Below are 17,596 nucleotides of genomic sequence, written 5' to 3' on the forward strand. Positions count from 1 at the left end.
CCCCCGTTCACCGATTGTGCACCGTGCATAGGAGCGACGTAAGATGTTAATCACGGGGAATCTTGAAGATTTACGCTTCCGTATCTCGACTAACGTTAATTTCTATTAATTTAAAAAAAAAGAAAATAGGAGACCATCGTTTACGATAAATTGTTTATTGGATCGAGGAAAGATGTGGAGAAGAAGGAGGGAAACTGGCGGTAGTCAATGTCAAGTGTGCGATTTGTCACGGAGATCCCGGGTGCTGGTGGTCTGCTACTTTACAAACACACTCGAATGGGTAAAATCTGTCAGATATGTTTTCGCCAAAGAAGATTGAGTAAGAAGTCCTCACTTGCTATACTCTTATTTGTCAGCGCTCAATCATATATAGAATATCTTATATTTTCTTACGATATTATATTTTCGTATTACATATTGCACCATCAATATATATATAAATACATACAACGTAACGTTTCGTACAAAAGAAATTACACGGATATCGGTTTGCCGTGCAATCGATCCGTGAAATTGCCGGAAGAAGCGTCAAAGCCAAGCCCGGTGCACACGAATTTGTCCAATCAAAATTATGTCCGTAAAAAATTCATCGTATCGTGCGCGAGTTTATAATTCTCTCGCATCCATTCTCTCTTTTAAAATTACGTAAAGGAGAAAAAGGGGAGCACGCGAGTAAATCGAGGCAAAGTTTAACGGCTAGTTGCGGGCAAATTTGTTGGATTAACGGAGGAAGGCAATTAGGGTTGCGTTTAGCAAAAAGTAGAGCATCTTCCTTTTGAATCGTGTCGGCCGCGAGCCTAACCGTTATTCGCGCGCGTTACTGCAACGTACGAACCGTGAAACGAGGCGAGGGAGGGAATCGTTTCGAGCTCAATTCGCGTATCAACCTGTGGTATTCGAGGCTTTTCAGCTCGCTAGCACGCAACCTTGCCATCAAGTTATTTAAAAAAAAAAAAAGAGGAAAAAATGCACGCGATCGAGCACAATAAAATATAACATCCTCGCGACGAGGAAGGGACAGAGTACTTAATGGCCGCGTTCCTCTTTGCCCTTTTTTTTCGATGGCACGCGATAATTAAACGTATCGTAGGCCCTTTTATCCTTTTCGGCGCATTAATTGCGGTTCTCGTTTCCTAGCCTGGAGACACGCGTTGCTGGATATCCTTCCGGCCACAGGGCGGATCCTTTCCCGGTTTCTTATCCCCGGATCTTTTCCCTGTGTTCCAAGGGAAACTTGGGCTTTGAAATTTTCTAACTAACGATCCCCTGCGATCTCAGTCAACTCTCGGTTAATTCATCTTCTTTTTCGATAACATATAAGACGTTAGATTTTGTCCTGTGCGTAGCTCTCTTAACTATAACCGGTAATTAAGCGAAATCACATTAAGGTGTGAAAAAAACATTGTCGGATTCACGGTTCTACATGGATTTCCGCAACAGGGTGAAACGGGAGACAGACAGAAGCGGAGAAGCGGAAAGAGATGGGTAAACAGAGAGAGCGAATCCGGAGTCACACGGTAATTTGGCGACATCCGCCATAGGCCGCACTTGTACGCGATCCAATTTAAAGTTACGAAGCCGTACGAGCCCGGCCATTCTTTCATTCGTACGCGTAATACGTATATACGTTTATCCATTCATTGCCTTTGGCTACGTATATACACTCGGAAAGAGAGAAGAGAGAGAGGAGAGGCAAAGGACCTGACTTTGTTTTTATTTGTCATTTACCGTCTCACTACCGAACAAGCACCCCCGGGGACGGCAGCGGAAGTACTTTCATTGTGCCAGGGGACCGGCGTCCCTTTATTTTCGTCTCCGACGTTCGCCTATGTTAATAAACGTTCGACAATGTTCCCGACGAACTTTAAATTCGCGACAGATGCGAAAATTATCCTCATTATCATATGAACTTAAGACTCCAGTCTTTGCCCGATAATCGAAGAAGAGTTTCCGAAAAATGTTAATTCGTCAGCGTTCAACGATATCTATATGGATCTATTTAAGCATCATCGATGAGCAAGTTTTAAATCACTTACTTGGTCGATTTTGCATCGCACACCGCATCCTACCTCCGAGCTTGAATCGTCCGTTCGATTCTGGAAAAAAAAAACATGAATTTAATTACCGTCTCTTTTATCTAATATTTTTCAAAAAAAAAAAAGCATGCAAAATGTATTTCACGGTTAGCGACAGATGTGCAAACGTTAGTTCACGCGATTTATATTCATAAACAGGTGATATAATATTTTTGAATAAATACGATCGTTAATTAAATATGCGTTGGGGACTTGTTGACTCCGAAAATTCCCATAGCGGTACGCATGGCTTCACATCCCCTTGTTACGGGGTACTGGAATTGTTCGCCACCCTCGATCTAATCGATTCCGTGAACGCGTTCTCTCTTCTCTTTCTAATTTTCATTTCCATTAAATGCCGGACGCGCACCTGTGTACCGGAAGCGTGTAACGTACAGGTGCAAACGATGTAACGACCACCGTTTGTCTTTCTTTTTTTTTTTTTTTTTGGTAAACGGTACCAGAATCCTGCGACGATCATTCGGCGATTCATTCGCGACGGGCTAGGTATATCGGGGGTGTCAATTGAACCGGATGAAACAATTTACTATCTTTTAAAGCTGGCAAGCGATTCAATTTATTTTCTACGGCCCCTACGTGTAACGCGGCCAAGCCGTTGCCATCGTTCGAATCGCAATTTTTTTTTCCCCTGTCATAAATTAAAAATACCATTTTTCTTCGCAAATAAAAAAAATATCTGAATATATATGAATATATATCCGTTCGTGCGGCATTGTTTGAAACAATGTGCCATAAATTGTACGCGAACAATTAAATTTTAATCAAGTTTCGCTGTTTTGTGTAAAATGTAAAAAAAAAAAAAAAAATACGACATATAACAATACTCTTGTTCTGTATTTTCCCATCAAGACAACGAAAAGTGCACGACGAGTGAAAGAACCGCCCGATAACAAAAGCCAGAGTGATGGTGCAGTGTTTTCGCGACTATCGCCTCTCAGCGTGGATGTATCAATTTTACGATGAATTTTTTTTCTCTTCTTTCCATTGTCGAGGAATCTCGTTGCGCGTTCCTTGCCTCTTCGGCCGGCACGATGCTCGTTTAACTTTGCACCCGATTAATCAAACCGCCTAGACTATTATATGAAACCAAGTACCCCTGCGACACTACCACACTTCTTGCTAGAATATTCTCCGCCAATAATTGAAATTCCCTGTTCCGTTTATCGTATATTATTGTTGTGAATCGTTGCACGTTTATTTCCAAGATTGGCTCTTCTTCCAAAGCATTTTATTATAATAATCTCTTTGAATTATCGTGTGTCAGTAAATTCCGAAAAGTCACTGCGTTTTATTACGACTCTAGCTTCTCTGCTTGCTTCCTGTTCTCACTAAAAGATAGACCATTCTTAAAACGGAAATCAGCCGGTAAAGAGCCGGTTTTATCCGATCTAAGGTAATGGCTTAATGCGTACCTGCTCGTCCTTCCGCACGTCCTTCCGTCATATTCAACGTCTTCGCCACGCTCGAAAGCATTCGCCAACTGTTGCACCTCGCCCCCAAATGCTTCCAATGTTGATGACTGAGTCTAATGACCGACTACCGCGTTCTCCCTCACGCAAGACGGATTTTTATCAGTATCTCCTCTCAAGGCCTACGTGGAACGCGATGATTTCAACGAAAATTATTTATACCTTACATCGATCGACGTATGAAAGCGAATTACGTAAAAGTATAACTGTATATACTCAACGCTCGATCATCGGCATTTTGCCTTCATAAAGATAAATTCATGAATCAACAATGATAATTCGTTCGCAGAAATTGAAATATTCATCGAAATTTAACTCAAACATTTGAAAGTAGCGTATAACTGGAGGGGCCTCTTTGACACGTTCAAAGCGTCCCAGGATGCTTCGAGTTGAAGGCAAAGGGTATCAGGTTTTTTTCGTGCGGTCACGAACAAGCCACGATCGCACGGTGTTGAATGTATACCGGACGGTGTCCACTCGGATGGAACATCTACCTTTGAAGTCTGAGGTTTGTCTTTGGCAAACACCTTAACTGTGTGTCCCTCTCGCACTTCTTCTCTCTTTCTCTCTTCCCTTTCAACGACCGTTTGGAGAAGCAATGCAGTCGACGTTCCAACGTTTGACCAGCCGCAAACATGGCATTCGTCTACGAACCGCGTCAATTATTCTCGCGTTACGCCATGAATTAAAAAGATACGCCATCACCTCGCGTGGTTCACTTTGCGCTCGTTAACACACGGAGAACAGGAAGCATTTTTCATCACTATGTTTACAGTGAAAAATCATTTCCACGTCTTATTCTTTGCCACGATTGTTGTGTAACCGGATTCTTAGACGTTTGATACGACGAACCAAAGTTGGTCGAAAAGTTCTGAAAAGGATGAAAATGAAATGAAAAACAATTTGATTTGCTTCAAAGTTCGGGCGCAACGATCATTTTATCGGATCTAGGCATTTGGACACGCGGTCACCATTTAATTTTCTTAATTATCTTCAAGATTATAAGATGAATTAAAAACAGTCGCCATCAGCTGCCATTCGTTACGATCTTCGGACTGGTGTACTGGTCTAGATATACGCGTGTATGAAACGTGCATGCGTTTTAATTGATATGACGTCATGTGAAGGCGCCGAAACTCTACTTCCCAGGATTTGTTTGCGACTCGAGGCTGGACAATTTAACAGGATCGCCCCTCGAGACGAAACGAGCCGACAATATTTTCCAACATATCTTACGATTCAAGGATTTTTTTGCCAATTTATACAATCTTCGTGCATTGATCGTGAGAGAAAATCAACGGTATCCCTTTCAAAAATTCCCTGAAACTCGTGAAATCCTAATATGATGTGGGACCCCTATGTATATATACATAGATATACGTCAAGCTTAAGATACGCTTGGTTACGACCTTTCCCTCAATCCTGATCACAGATTTTTCCTTCTAGTTTCAACCGAGAATATCGAAAGATTTTACATATGTTTATCATATAAATATTTTCTACTATCAGTCCAAGCTATTTTGGATAGTTCAAGTCAACGATAACACAGTCATTCCTTCAAATAACAGACCATCATTCTCGAACGAATTATCTGGTTTTTCTTTTTCGATTCGTTCAATCATAGAAATCATCCATCATCCAATCTTCCGTCTATAAAATTTTTCACTTCACAGTAAGCTTATAAGTAGCTACGATAAATCTCAGTTAATCGAGCCACGATTACAACGAGGCTCAGCTTCGTTGTAGATAATTTTTAACTTTTACCAAGCGAAATCATTGCACTACGAGTTATCGAGCTTCGCTTAGCATAAAACTGTATTTATAATTTTCTATGTGCTAATTTTATATTGCCGATGTGTCGATTTTATTCAGACGAAAAGGAAGAAATAATAATGATCCGTGATTCGCGTACGAAAGAAGAATCGATAGAACGATTTCGAATTTCACACGATTATCAATGGATTTCGAGGTGAACCCCTAGCAAGTCACCAGGCACGCGTTATAGGTGAGAGGATGTGGCCGGCAGGAAGTTCATTGTGTACGGCTACACATATAATATTGCACGATCCTGCGGATTCTACGTAGTTTCACGAGAGATAGGAATTCGCCAGATTGTCGCTACCCGATTCGAATCCTTATAGGTATGAATGCGTCGAATTACGCCATGGCTGCCTCGCTATGAAAACGCTATGTAGGTTAACGCGTAGGCGTAACGAGATCCATTACAAGCGCCGTTTAAGTAATTATTTTCCAATTAAGGAGGAAAATTTAAAAAAAAAAAACGAAATTGAAAAATTCCACATCATTATTGAGAGAACGATTAGGCGTGTGAAACAGTAATTGTGGTAATTTATTTGGCATATTTCGCGCATTATTAAGAGTAAGTGTATCAACAATCATAGAAGTTTCTAGTTTCAAATGTAAAAATGGTAACACCATGGTCTCAAAAGAATTGATGTCACACCGAGGCTTATAGAAAACTAATCATCGTGGTTATGCAATAAGGTCATCCTAGCATCGTGTCGAGATAACGCGATTTCATTTCTTTATTCGTGTTTAGTAAATATTACAGGCGCCAATAGACGACGCATCGTAAACACAAATGTAAATCTAAATGAATTTTATAAATCGCTTTGCATTTTTTTCACCCCAATCTCGATCTCTACCTCTTATCTTGAACTTGGATGGTTACCCACGTTGCCCTTCGAACCTCGGGGCCGAGAAGATGTGAAAAAACGGGCGAAGATCGGGAAGAGAACGAAGGGAAGATAAGGGATCGAGAAGTTGATTTTTGAACCGTGATTTTTTTTATCTGGCCCCGGATAATTGAAATGCAATGTTTCGAGAAATCTTTCCAAACTTAAAAAAGATATTGAAACAATATCTTTTTCTCGCGAGATGAAAATCTAAAGCAATTCCATTAAGCCGAGAAGAAACGTTCCCTCGAAACGAATGGTTCCTATGGTTCGTGTGAACAAACTCGACATAAGAACATCGTAATCAGTGTCTAGCAATTGGCGTGAACGAAATTGCCAGCAATTATCAATTAAACTCTCCACGAAAGGATCGGTTTAATCATTTCTCCAGACCGCCTTTTGTTACGTTTATCTCTCCTGATGCATCCTTTCAATCGCCTTATTCGCTCTTTGTGCGAGCCTTGAGAGAGAGAGAGAGAGAGAGAGAGAGAGAGAGAGAGAGAGAGAGAGAGAGAGAGAGAGAGAGAGAGAGATAGGAAAAGTACGATTCCGAGTGAACCTTTCGAAAGATATCATACGATCGTCTCGAAGAAAAGTGAATATGTTTCAATATATAACGTTTACTATTTCGAGAGACGACGTGAATATTGATCGATATTTCGACGGAAATTAAACGAAAATAAAATAAAAAAGAACAGAAAAATAGAAACGGTTAATAAAATAGTTACAACTCGTCTTTCATCCTCGAGATCGTGCTTATGGACTGCGATGATGCGCCGTCGTGTAGTTAAGTTAATTAATGAATGGTACAGTCGGGATGGAGAGTGGACTTAAATTGATACGTCCTTCGTGTGGAGCCATTTTTGTGTTACGCTCGCCTCGCTCCGAGAACGCTTCTCGTGATTCCAATGAATCGACCGGTTTTCATATCGTTCTTCATATTTTTTTTTTTTTGCATTTTTACTTTTTGTTCGTGAAATAATATTATTCTCTCGAAGTAACCGACCAAATATGTATCGCGAAATTCCGACAACAAAGAGAAAAAACGATGATACGAATGACAAATGAATAAGGAACAATAGAGAAAGTCTAAATTGAAATATAACAGACGAAAATAATCGGCATCTTGTGCGAAAAGGCTATCAGGGGACTGACGCGATGATTACGGATCGATTTTTGTTCTCCTTTCACGGGCCAATATTATTAACTTGACGGCTGTACTGACCTCTTCATCATCGAATCGAGACTGATAAAGAAATTTCCCCGCGATTGCGATTATTTATTGCTGTAAACAATCATGCCAAATGCATGCGCACTATGAAAATATAGAATGGAAAAAGGATGGAAATTTCACGGTTAATTTAACGATTGTGTCTTTTAAAATCTCAGCATGGTCTACATCCTTCGATCGGTCACGCGACAATCTTCGTGACTTTTATCTAATGGCAGTTTCATAATAAGACCATATATAATAATATTACGAATAATCACTGAGAATACTGATAAACACTACGAAAATGCCTACGATAAAAAGCGAGAGAAAAGATAGCGACATCTTTTCGTATATTCATTTACTTATATATATATATATATATATATATATATATAATAATAATAATAAGTTAGGTTTTATCTATTATGGTAGATCTGGACACGTGCAAGATTCCATACTAACCTGTCACCTTATTACTAAAGTTGGAATTCGTTATCGAGTTGTATATTTTTTTTTTTTCTTTTGCTTTCGAAACGAGCAAACACAACATGTTGGAGGCGCAACAAGTTACAGCGCGGCGTGCAAAATAAGTGGCAAAGAAATTGATCAATGTGGAAGAGAGGAAACAAAATAGAAAAGAAAATAGAATTATTTTATATTCGTTGAACGATTTGCGAAACGAGTTGAGGAATATTTTATATAGATAAAGTTTCAATAACATTTATGTGTCCGAAATCTCAAATTTTTCAGATTTCAATTTTTGCGCTTAAGAAGAGAATTATATACTGTTTCTGTGAATAATATTATATTATATTATAAATCATAAAATTCTGATTCTGACCTGATTCAAATCGAGATCCGGGCATTTCGAGGCGCATTCTTCTTGGAGATTGGCAGGAGCAGTCCGATCTTCGAAATCTTCTGGCAGAAGCGCCGAAACGCTTCCCGCCAACGCCAACACCAGAAATACACATAACCCTGTTGCTAACATAATATCCACAACCCCCTCGTAAAACAAACCCTCGATCACCCTCCACAAAATTTTTATGGCAATTTCCTTAACTATCGATCGTCATTGTTCTCTCGATCCTGATGACCTCCACGACCTTACAAGAAGGTTCGAAACGAATATCAAGCTTCTTTCCTCCGCATTTTTCCACATCGATCCTCGAGTTTGAGGAATTCGAGCACTTGAGAAATCGATGTTTCCTAAATGAAATTGCAATCACCGATAAAATCGCGCACTTTCCATATCAATAGACAGAAAAGACAGATTGATTTTTTCTATCGAATAGCTCATTCAAATTCACCCTTACTTTAATTATACCTTCACTACAATCAAATGTATAAATTCACGTTCAACTTTTATGCATAGAATTGTCACTAAAAAAATTCACCAATGCAAATGTCAACAATTATAAGTAATCGGGATAATTTCCATCACTTTTTTCTTGCAATTTTAAAAGTATCAACCACGAAAAAAATAGGGATTCTCGATCAAGTCCTATATAAACGAATAAACGAAAAATAAATTTCACGATAAAAAATTAGGATTCGAAATTGTTTCGAATCACCTGTGACGTTTCGAGTCACGAGGCCCTCACTGTAAGAGCCCAGCGTGGTGTTGTTAATGTCTGGCAAGCATAAGAGCAACTGACTCCGAATGGCCACTAGAGAGTCAACTATCCCCCACCATGGCAACCCTTATCTGTTGCACTCTGCTTGACCAATTCCGTACAGTGGTGGTAGGTATACTACCAAGCTAGCGTGTGCACATGAAGCCACTATGGCATATGCCTGTAAAGTGTCTGAAGATGAACAAAAAGAATAAACGATCTGAACTTTCGTTTGTGCAGGTCCGACTGACCAATGGTCAATTGGTAGATTGACCTGTTCTTACTATCCTCGTAAACTTTCATTCATATATTCGCACGTGCCGCTTTTAGTCGGATATCCACGTTGTCCGATGTCAAGAAAGCCTGGAAAAAATGAGTTACGAAGAAAAATGGTATGATTTTTTCTTGTTATATTTTAAAACAGTGTATTAGAATATATTTATAATTTTTAAAGCTAAAAAATGATTTATTCAAATATCTTTTAGGAATTTAGAGTTTTAGAAATTTATAATTTAATTACAATGTTGCAAGATTTCACATAATTTTGTTTAATATTTTAATATATATAGTATATTTAATTAGTTAAGGAAAGAATATAGTTAAAAGTTGAATTGAATTTAAATTTAAATTACACATTGGTTGAACATCATTTCATTAACTCAATCATCTTCTTCTGTTGCGTTATAGATTGAAAATAGTCGGACGGTAAAGTAAATTTGAGGCTGAGTTTCGAGTAAATATTACTTATATTGACGTTTCGAAAAAGAATGCATCCTTTCTAAAAATTTCTGTACACATACCATTCGTTTTAACACCTTTAGAAACCAACGCTTTTTGTTGGCAATACAACCAATGGGATGTTATTACTAACTTAAAAGTCGTTTCACTTTTTCATACAAGAAAAAGTAAATTTTCCAATTATTTATGATTATTATTATATAATAAAAATAAATTTTCTTTAATAGATAAACACATAGTTGTTTGTTTAATATTGTTTCTCAGTCTTTGTCCGCTGTAGCCGAGTCAAAACGATGACTCATTTCGACAGATTAAATCTGCGGACGACAAGAGTCAGCCTGTATTATGTTATGTTACTATTGTCAGTCATGGACCAATGCATTGAGTCTTTCTTTTCGATGACCCGAAAACGATCTATTCTTCGACGTGTACGCATATCTATCTATTCTATCGTGGAGAATTTCGATTTACCTGCGTTTGCGTTAATGCCGTGTCTCGTAAATATTTTCGTGACATCACATAAATAGAAATATTTTTAGTTCATAAACATAAAATTTTACGTTCGACGCGATAACTTAAAATATAAACTTAGAACAAACTCTTCAACTAATTATCAACCCTTTTCTCAACTTTTTGTATTGCCAGTTTCAGAAGTTGTTGAAATTCTTTCCTTAAGTACGTCATACACTTAATACAAACAATTATTAATATAATTACCATAAATTATATAATTACCATGTTTAAGAAAAGTCTTTTCTCTTCTTTTTTTTCTTCATTTCGTCAGATTTATCATTTATAAATCATTTCCAGAACATCTTCAGTTTACAATTTCTTGTACAATTGAAATACTAAAATAAAATAAATATATTGAAGACTGGTATCTTTTAATATTCTTAATCATTAATTTTAATTATAATTATAAAAAAAAATCTCGGATAAAGAGAAAGATTTTATTTCGACAATGAAAAACGAAAACCAATCAATTAACGCAACGAGATTATGGACAAACGAATTCAGAACAGCTTGTTATGAAACGGCAACGATCTGTGGCACGTTAGTTCCAACCTCAATGGCGGTTACAGGTTACCTAGGGCTTCCTGCGGAAATGGCCAATATACTCCTCCGACCTCCAACTCACTCAGTCACTCGCTCACTCGGATCACTCCTGTTTGGTGTACCCCGTACCTATATGATCGCCCTGTCGCTCGACACGTACTTGTTACGGGTCATCATCGTGATCTATGCGCCTACAACAAATGTTACATCCTTAATCTGTCCTAACCTGCTAATCCTACGCTCGTGCTGAACGAGAAAGTTGACATTATTCTGCAACTGTAGACAGATCAAGTTATTTCGCGTCGCGATTATAACGTGTTTAACTCGATGAGAAGCAAATATTGCTTCGGTATTTTGGAGGTTATAATTAAAATGATAGATATCAATCGATAGATCACCGATTTATCCTGTACAAGATTTAAAATGATGAAATTACAAAGTAATCTCGCGTAATAATTTATTATATATTTTTCAAAGACCGATGTGATTCAAGAAATAAAGGGGCAAGTTATAATTTTCCAAGGTATTTTTCTTCATATTTTATAATGAAAGAAAATATATATTATATTAAAATCCATAAAAATATTATACATAAGAATCTTTTAATAGGATGATTATTTTTAAAAAATGATTATTTTGATACATAAGAAAAGATTTATTAACAAAGTGATTATAAAAAAGATGTTTCTCAAGTGCGACCCAATTCACATGTGTTCGTGATCCATCGTTTGTTTTGCATACAACGTGATTATAATACAAAAGAAAGAAGTTTTTGTAAGACATCTCAACGACTAGTCCAAGACTTACACTCTACTTTACACGATACAGCAATAATTCGGGTCTATTAGACCAATAAAGTATATCAAAGAGGAGGAATGCGCCCCGCGTCAATCGTATATAGTGTCAGTTTGTCTGTCCGTGCTTTGATATGCAGGGTGCGGGTGGACAGATAATTTAGATTGAATACAACTATACATTAAGAATAAAACTGAAGAGAATGATTAAGAAAAAAATAAAAATTTTTTATAATAAGAAATAATAGTTTTTTATATAAAATGTTTAAAAAAAAAGCATTTAAGAATTTTCTTTAAAAAAATTTATATCTACACAAGATAGAAATAAAGAATTTAATTTACATATATATGTGTACATTAATTAATAAATTAATAAATTTCTTTCATGATTGTGATATTTTCATTAATATATTTTTTATATTTTCATATTTTGATATTGAATATCTTTTTTTTTAAGATAAGATGAGATGAAAGAAATTAATAAACGAATTAATATATAATTTTCCCATCATTTCGCAATATTATAATCAAATATTATAATCATATTCATATATTATATGAATATTTATACAATTACTTCAAATAACTTGTAATTTACAAGTTGTTTACATATTAAAGAATAAAATAATTCTTAATTAATAAAATGTAGAAATGCCTATTGAATAGGAACAAAGAAAGTTCAATTTAACCAATCCCATGAAGCTTTAAATGTTTCTTAAAGATAATTGTTATCTTTATCAGAAATTAATTGCGATTCAATAATTTCTCTAATACGCGAGTAAGAGCAATCATTTATTAATTTGTTTATTATTTTTTTAATTAGAAGTTATATTTATTATGAAATATTATTTAATACTTAAAAATTCTACGTAATATAACACGTTTTTGAGTTAATAAATTGTTATTAATTATTCTTTTTAGGTACTCACTTATTATATATTTATTTTAAGAATTTTGTTATTTTTTAAAAATTTTGATTTTTATCAGTACTTTTTGCTATTTATCTTTCTTAGTGAACAATTTTTTATTTTCATTTTATATGTAAAATGTAAATATATTAGGTTCGTAACTATTATAACATAAAATAAATATTATATAGATAATATCCTTAATAATACTTATATGTCCTTAATAATAATAGTATTTCAATTTATCACCAGAGACCGCCACCTCTCGGATTGGAATTCAAATGTGACAAATATTTATATATATATTTTACAATTTTTAATTTGTATTTTTAAATAAATCTATATTCTGAATGTAACATATGAAATATTATTTTTATATTATTATTATACTATATACGTATTTATATGTTAAATTTGTATGAAATAAAAATTTTTAATTGCTAAAATAGTCATGTAAACAGGTCTCATGTTATGAGGTTTTATATGGTAATTCAAGATGGAAGACGGTGAAAATAAAGCGGACGTTGGGCTGGATAAAGAGAAAAAGTCGTATGCCGGAATACCGGAGGCCGAATTTGTAGTGAGTATATTATTCTAGTAAAAAATTTACATGATATATTATTATAATATTTATCAATATATAAATTTAATGTATTACGTGATATTATGATATATATTTTTACGAAGGAATAATCCTCGTGACTATCAATAATTCTTGTAAAATTTTATCAAATAAATGTTGTAAAATTTATATAATAAAAAATAAAGATAAAAAATTTTTTCTTTTATTTTGATATTTTTTATACTAAATTTTTGCTTATTAGTATAATATATAAAAATACACAATATTTTTTCGCTATACTAACCGTATATGGTCAGAAGAGATACAATATTCAAACATAATATAAATATATAAATATTATTATTTTTGTAATATATATTATTTATTTTTATTTTAATACTATTTTAAAATTTTTATACAAATTTTTTAATATAGGACGATGTCGACGCTTTCATGGCGAGACCTGAAAATGAATCTGCAGATAAAGTGTTACAAAAGTTGGATGAAAACCATGGCAAATATAAATTTATGGAATATAATTTATTTAATAAAAGAAGACGTTTGAAAGCTCAGATTCCAGATCTAGAAAGATCATTAGACATGATCAAAAAATTACAACAAGAGAAAGACAAAAGCAAAGAACTAGAAACACAATTTCTTTTATCAGAACAAGTTTATGCAAAGGCTGTTATTCCTCCTACTGATAAAGTCTGTTTGTGGTTAGGAGCTAATGTTATGCTAGAATATACATTGGATGATGCACAAGAAATGTTAACAAAAAATATTGAAGCAGCAAAGAGAAATCTAGGTTATGTAGAACATGATTTAGATTTTGTGAGAGATCAATTTACTACAACAGAAGTTAATATGGCACGTATTTATAATTGGGAAGTAAAACGCAGACAAGCTGCTAAACCAACATGAAGGCTGTTTTTTTAATAAATTTAATGTGCACGCAATGAATGCCTAAAAACTCAAAAGGTAATTATAAAGAAAAAGTAAATGCAAAATGAATTCACATATATCATTATTTATTATATAATTTTAATAATATTTTAATATTTTTTTTTTTTAAAGGTTACTTACATTACACTGTCAAATGGAAAGAGCCTGTGAATAAAAAGTACTGTTGGAAATTATCAATGAAATGAAGAACTCGAATACCATTTAGGTTATAAGCTAGATACACCAATATTTATGTATATTGTCACAAATACATTTGAATTCTAACTTCATGTTGTTTTGTGTATTTATAATAAGATTATTACCACATTTATTATATTAAACTTAATTGACTTATTTTGATATTTTTGCAAAAAAAAAAAAAAAATATACAACTTATATAAAAAACAAAATAATACATTATATTTATTAATATCAGAAATATCACAAAACAAAAAATTTAATTTGATTTTTACTTTCTAATTTATCATCCTGTTTGTATATTTTAATTACAAACTAGATCTTATGTTATAAACACATATAATTTTGTTAAAAAACAAATATAAAAAGTATCATCTATACTTTTGTGAACATGATAAGAAATAGGCTTATAACTAATGGAATTTGCATGAAACTTAATTTATCTTATGTTTTAAATTGTATCAGAAAGTGATTTGCTATATCTATTTTTAAGGCACATAGTCGGTCTGACTTTCTGTAAAAGTCAGTGTCCAGCAAGGACTAGTATCCTATTATAACTAAATCTTCGTGAATTAATCTGTTCCTTCATCTGCTTCATATTTTACCAACTTTGTTTTTAACTCATTGATTTTGGCTTTAGCTTCTTCTAATTCCTTTTTTAATGTTTGTACTTCCACATCAACTTCTGTGATGCCTCCTAGATTTAGACGAATATATCTATGATGATATTATTTAGGAAATTATTTTGGAATAAAAATTCGAACTAATAATATCATTAAAATTTCTATATATTATAATATGAATGTATCAACTATAAATTTTAAAAGGATACTCTAAAGCATCATCTGGTTTTTCTGGTTCTTCATATAAAGACACAAGTACTTTCGTAAGAGCATCCATCACTCCTGCTCTTTCCAGATATTTTCTAAATTCTTCTCTTTTAGAATCAGGTGGCTATAATAAATATTGCAAAAATTAAAAATAATAAAAATTAATAGATTTATAAAATTTATTAAATTATCGCATAATAATCAAACACTTTGAATCAATAACACTGCAAAAGATATTGCATCGCCATCGTTATTGAAGAAATTATATTAAATAAGAATATATAGATTTAGCATTACCTTGAAATTCGACATTTTTATTATCACAAATTATTACAACAATACTTGGAAAGTATTATTTTAGCAAATAGTTCAAAGAATTTCCGACAACACGTGTTTGATAAATCACACAATACGGAACAGATACAAGCCTTTATGATGCTCATTCAGAACAAATGCCATATGATATATGCGATTTTCAAAACAATGAATGTACGAAACAATTTTTAATTAAAAAAAATTATCATTTACCATTTTGAGAAATGAATTCAATATGTAGTAAAAGTAAAAATTACTTTCTCTTTTTTTTTCACTTTGTTTTACAAATACAATTTACGAAACTTATGTACTTTCAATAATAAACTTCGAATATCACAATTTATTTCGATCGGAAACACTATAATCAAAAAAGTATTCAGTTTGGACCTATATCTGATGCCATTCTAAAATTTCGTGTCATAAAATTTAAATAATTACAAAATTAATAGTTAAAATAATATCCTCTCTCATATGAATGAAGAATTATAAATAAAATTAATATAATCACTTAATTAATGTAAAATTTTATTTTATTTATAAAATATATTAAATTTATTGATATAAATTTAGCTAAAATAAAATATAATGAGAGATATTATACACACACTATATAAAAGCATTGATTATTCAATATGGCGAGGTAATGTTTGAAATATAATTTTTCTCTAACTTTTTATAAATTAAAGAAAAAAAGCTTTAAATTTTTTTTAAAAAGTTTATTATAATGTTTTTGGGAAGAAAAGAAGTTTTTATAAGAATAGTGCTAACTGGTGCCATAGGTATTTGTTCGTTCATTGGTGATCAAGGATTGAAACATGGAAAGACTGCCATGACACGCGCGATTTTTGACAATGTCACTCACGCGATTGTTGGTGGACTTACTTGGGCAGTTATCTTAAATTTGTCAAAAAAACCTCTTATACAAAACTTTTCTAGCATTTTCTTGTGTTTTTCTTTATCGTCTTTTATCGATATAGATCATTTTATTGCAGCAGGCAGTTGGAAGTTAAGTGTGAGTAATATCATAACCTTTTATCGTTTAAATAATCAGCATATCTTATTTATAGAGAATGATAATGAAATTTTTTTTCATATAAATATTAAATTTGAAATTTGTTTTGAGAATTATATATAGATATTATTATTTAATATTTTATTATATATCATATTTAAAAAAAATATTAATTATAACTTGATATAATGATATTTACATAATTTCTTACAGGATGCAACACATCTAGAAAAAAGACCGTTTTTTCATTGTACTACTCTACCTGTAACATTATGGCTTATGTTAAATTTTTATTCAAGTGTATTTAATCAACCAAAATTCAGTTATTATTCTTGGATAATATTAGCAAGCTTTCTAAGCCATCATATAAGAGATGGTACAAGAAGAGGTTTATGGTTTTGTCCTATTGGTTCTACACAACCTATTCCATATTATTTATACTTAAGTATGAGTATGATGCTTCCTCATGTGCTACAATGGTTAATGGTACCATCTATGCACGAATATAAGTCTTCAGATAATGAAACATTAATTGATATTGTGTAAATAGTATAAAATAAATATGGCTAAATGTATATAATATGTACAAATATACATGTATATATATATCAATGTAATTTTTATATTAATATATCATGTATATTTTTTATAATTTATATATTTTTAATCATATTTATTACAAATAAATATTACATTTTTATAAGCTTTTATAAAGTAACAAGGATTATAAATATAATAACATTTTAATTTATTTAATTAAGAAGAATAAAAATATTTTAAGAAATACATTTGTTTTTATATTATAGCAAACAATTGCGTAAATAATTTGACCTAATTAAAACTTTTATATTTATGCAACTTTTATATTTATCCTTAAATGCATAAAAATAAGCATAAAATATCAAAACAGGAAAAACTTACATACATACATTAAAAAGGGTTCGTCGTGTTCATAATGTTTACATACTTGTTTCCAGAGACACATGTGTTCAGTAAACGAGCATTGTTCACGTATGCCGGTCTCTTATATCGTGTATCTCTATACATAGATCCATGTTCGATTGCGATGTAAAAATTTAACGATACCCACGTAAATATATGCGTGCTGGTGTAATACATAGGGATTTGAGTGAACGCGGAGGACGCAG

At 33.0% G+C, this 17,596-nt stretch overlaps 4 protein-coding genes across 19 annotated transcripts in view; 2 read left to right on the forward strand and 2 right to left on the reverse strand.

The window, feature by feature from the left end:
• The window catches only part of LOC108002428 (proto-oncogene tyrosine-protein kinase ROS), a 26,672-nt gene extending 15,618 nt beyond the window's left edge, over nt 1–11,054 (reverse strand). For 2 of the 10 annotated variants that reach the window (XM_017064113.3, XM_017064110.3), the window contains exons 1-2: nt 8,316–9,483; nt 2,037–2,096 (exon numbers count right to left, since the gene is read on the reverse strand). In XM_017064113.3, the coding sequence (XP_016919602.1) occupies nt 2,037–2,096; nt 8,316–8,465 (210 nt within the window). In that variant the 5' untranslated portion in view covers nt 8,466–9,483. Of the gene's footprint in view, nt 1–2,036; nt 2,097–3,508; nt 4,067–8,315; nt 9,484–10,563; nt 10,677–10,915 lie in introns of those variants that run through there. The other 8 variants (XM_062070828.1, XM_062070827.1, XM_062070830.1 and 5 more) reach the window with 6 other exon arrangements.
• Nucleotides 11,055–12,867: 1,813 nt separating this feature from the next.
• On the forward strand, nt 12,868–14,383 carry LOC108002437 (prefoldin subunit 3). Of its 2 annotated transcripts, XR_009828770.1 has the most exons (3): nt 12,868–13,166; nt 13,584–14,129; nt 14,226–14,383. XR_009828770.1 is itself a non-coding variant. In XM_062070877.1 (2 exons), the coding sequence occupies exons 1-2, from the start codon at nt 13,083–13,085 to the stop codon at nt 14,070–14,072; spliced, it is 573 nt and encodes a 190-aa protein (XP_061926861.1). In that variant the 5' UTR covers nt 13,009–13,082; the 3' UTR covers nt 14,073–14,383. The 2 variants fall into 2 exon arrangements, 1 of the variants encoding a protein (XP_061926861.1); XM_062070877.1 differs by having other exon boundaries at nt 13,009–13,166; nt 13,584–14,383.
• Nucleotides 14,159–17,557, reverse strand: LOC108002439 (c-Myc-binding protein). Of its 6 annotated transcripts, none has more exons than XM_017064126.3 (4): nt 16,042–16,183; nt 15,650–15,794; nt 15,124–15,245; nt 14,159–15,008 (listed from the first exon to the last, which is right to left on the reverse strand). In XM_017064126.3, exons 2-4 carry the CDS (start codon nt 15,650–15,652, stop codon nt 14,864–14,866), a joined length of 270 nt encoding a protein of 89 aa, XP_016919615.1. In that variant the 5' UTR covers nt 15,653–15,794; nt 16,042–16,183; the 3' UTR covers nt 14,159–14,863. The 6 variants fall into 6 exon arrangements, with proteins under 6 accessions (XP_016919615.1, XP_061926867.1, XP_061926866.1 ...); XM_062070883.1 differs by having other exon boundaries at nt 15,875–16,068; XM_062070882.1 differs by lacking the exon at nt 16,042–16,183 and adding an exon at nt 15,875–16,018 and having other exon boundaries at nt 15,419–15,794.
• On the forward strand, nt 16,161–17,234 carry LOC108002435 (transmembrane protein 267). Its single transcript, XM_017064121.3, has 2 exons — nt 16,161–16,448; nt 16,662–17,234. The coding sequence occupies exons 1-2, from the start codon at nt 16,161–16,163 to the stop codon at nt 16,992–16,994; spliced, it is 621 nt and encodes a 206-aa protein (XP_016919610.1). The 3' UTR covers nt 16,995–17,234.
• Nucleotides 17,558–17,596: the final 39 nt, after the last annotated feature.

This window comes from Apis cerana, linkage group LG1 (genome assembly GCF_029169275.1).
Source record: "Apis cerana isolate GH-2021 linkage group LG1, AcerK_1.0, whole genome shotgun sequence".
NCBI lineage: Eukaryota > Metazoa > Arthropoda > Insecta > Hymenoptera > Apidae > Apis > Apis cerana.

What these genes read in the sequence shown, in the direction of transcription:
- LOC108002437 (XM_062070877.1), top strand. Translation starts at nt 13,083, where the DNA reads ATGGAAGACGGTGAAAATAAAGCGGACGTTGGGCTGGATAAAGAGAAA. An exon ending in TACCGGAGGCCGAATTTGTA is followed by an intron (nt 13,167 to 13,583) that starts GTGAGTATATTA and finishes TTTTTAATATAG; the next exon opens with GACGATGTCGACGCTTTCAT.
- LOC108002439 (XM_062070881.1), bottom strand. An exon ending in AAACCAGATGATGCTTTAGA is followed by an intron (nt 15,009 to 15,123) that starts GTATCCTTTTAA and finishes ATATCATCATAG; the next exon opens with ATATATTCGTCTAAATCTAG.
- LOC108002435 (XM_017064121.3), top strand. Translation starts at nt 16,161, where the DNA reads ATGTTTTTGGGAAGAAAAGAAGTTTTTATAAGAATAGTGCTAACTGGT. An exon ending in CAGGCAGTTGGAAGTTAAGT is followed by an intron (nt 16,449 to 16,661) that starts GTGAGTAATATC and finishes AATTTCTTACAG; the next exon opens with GATGCAACACATCTAGAAAA.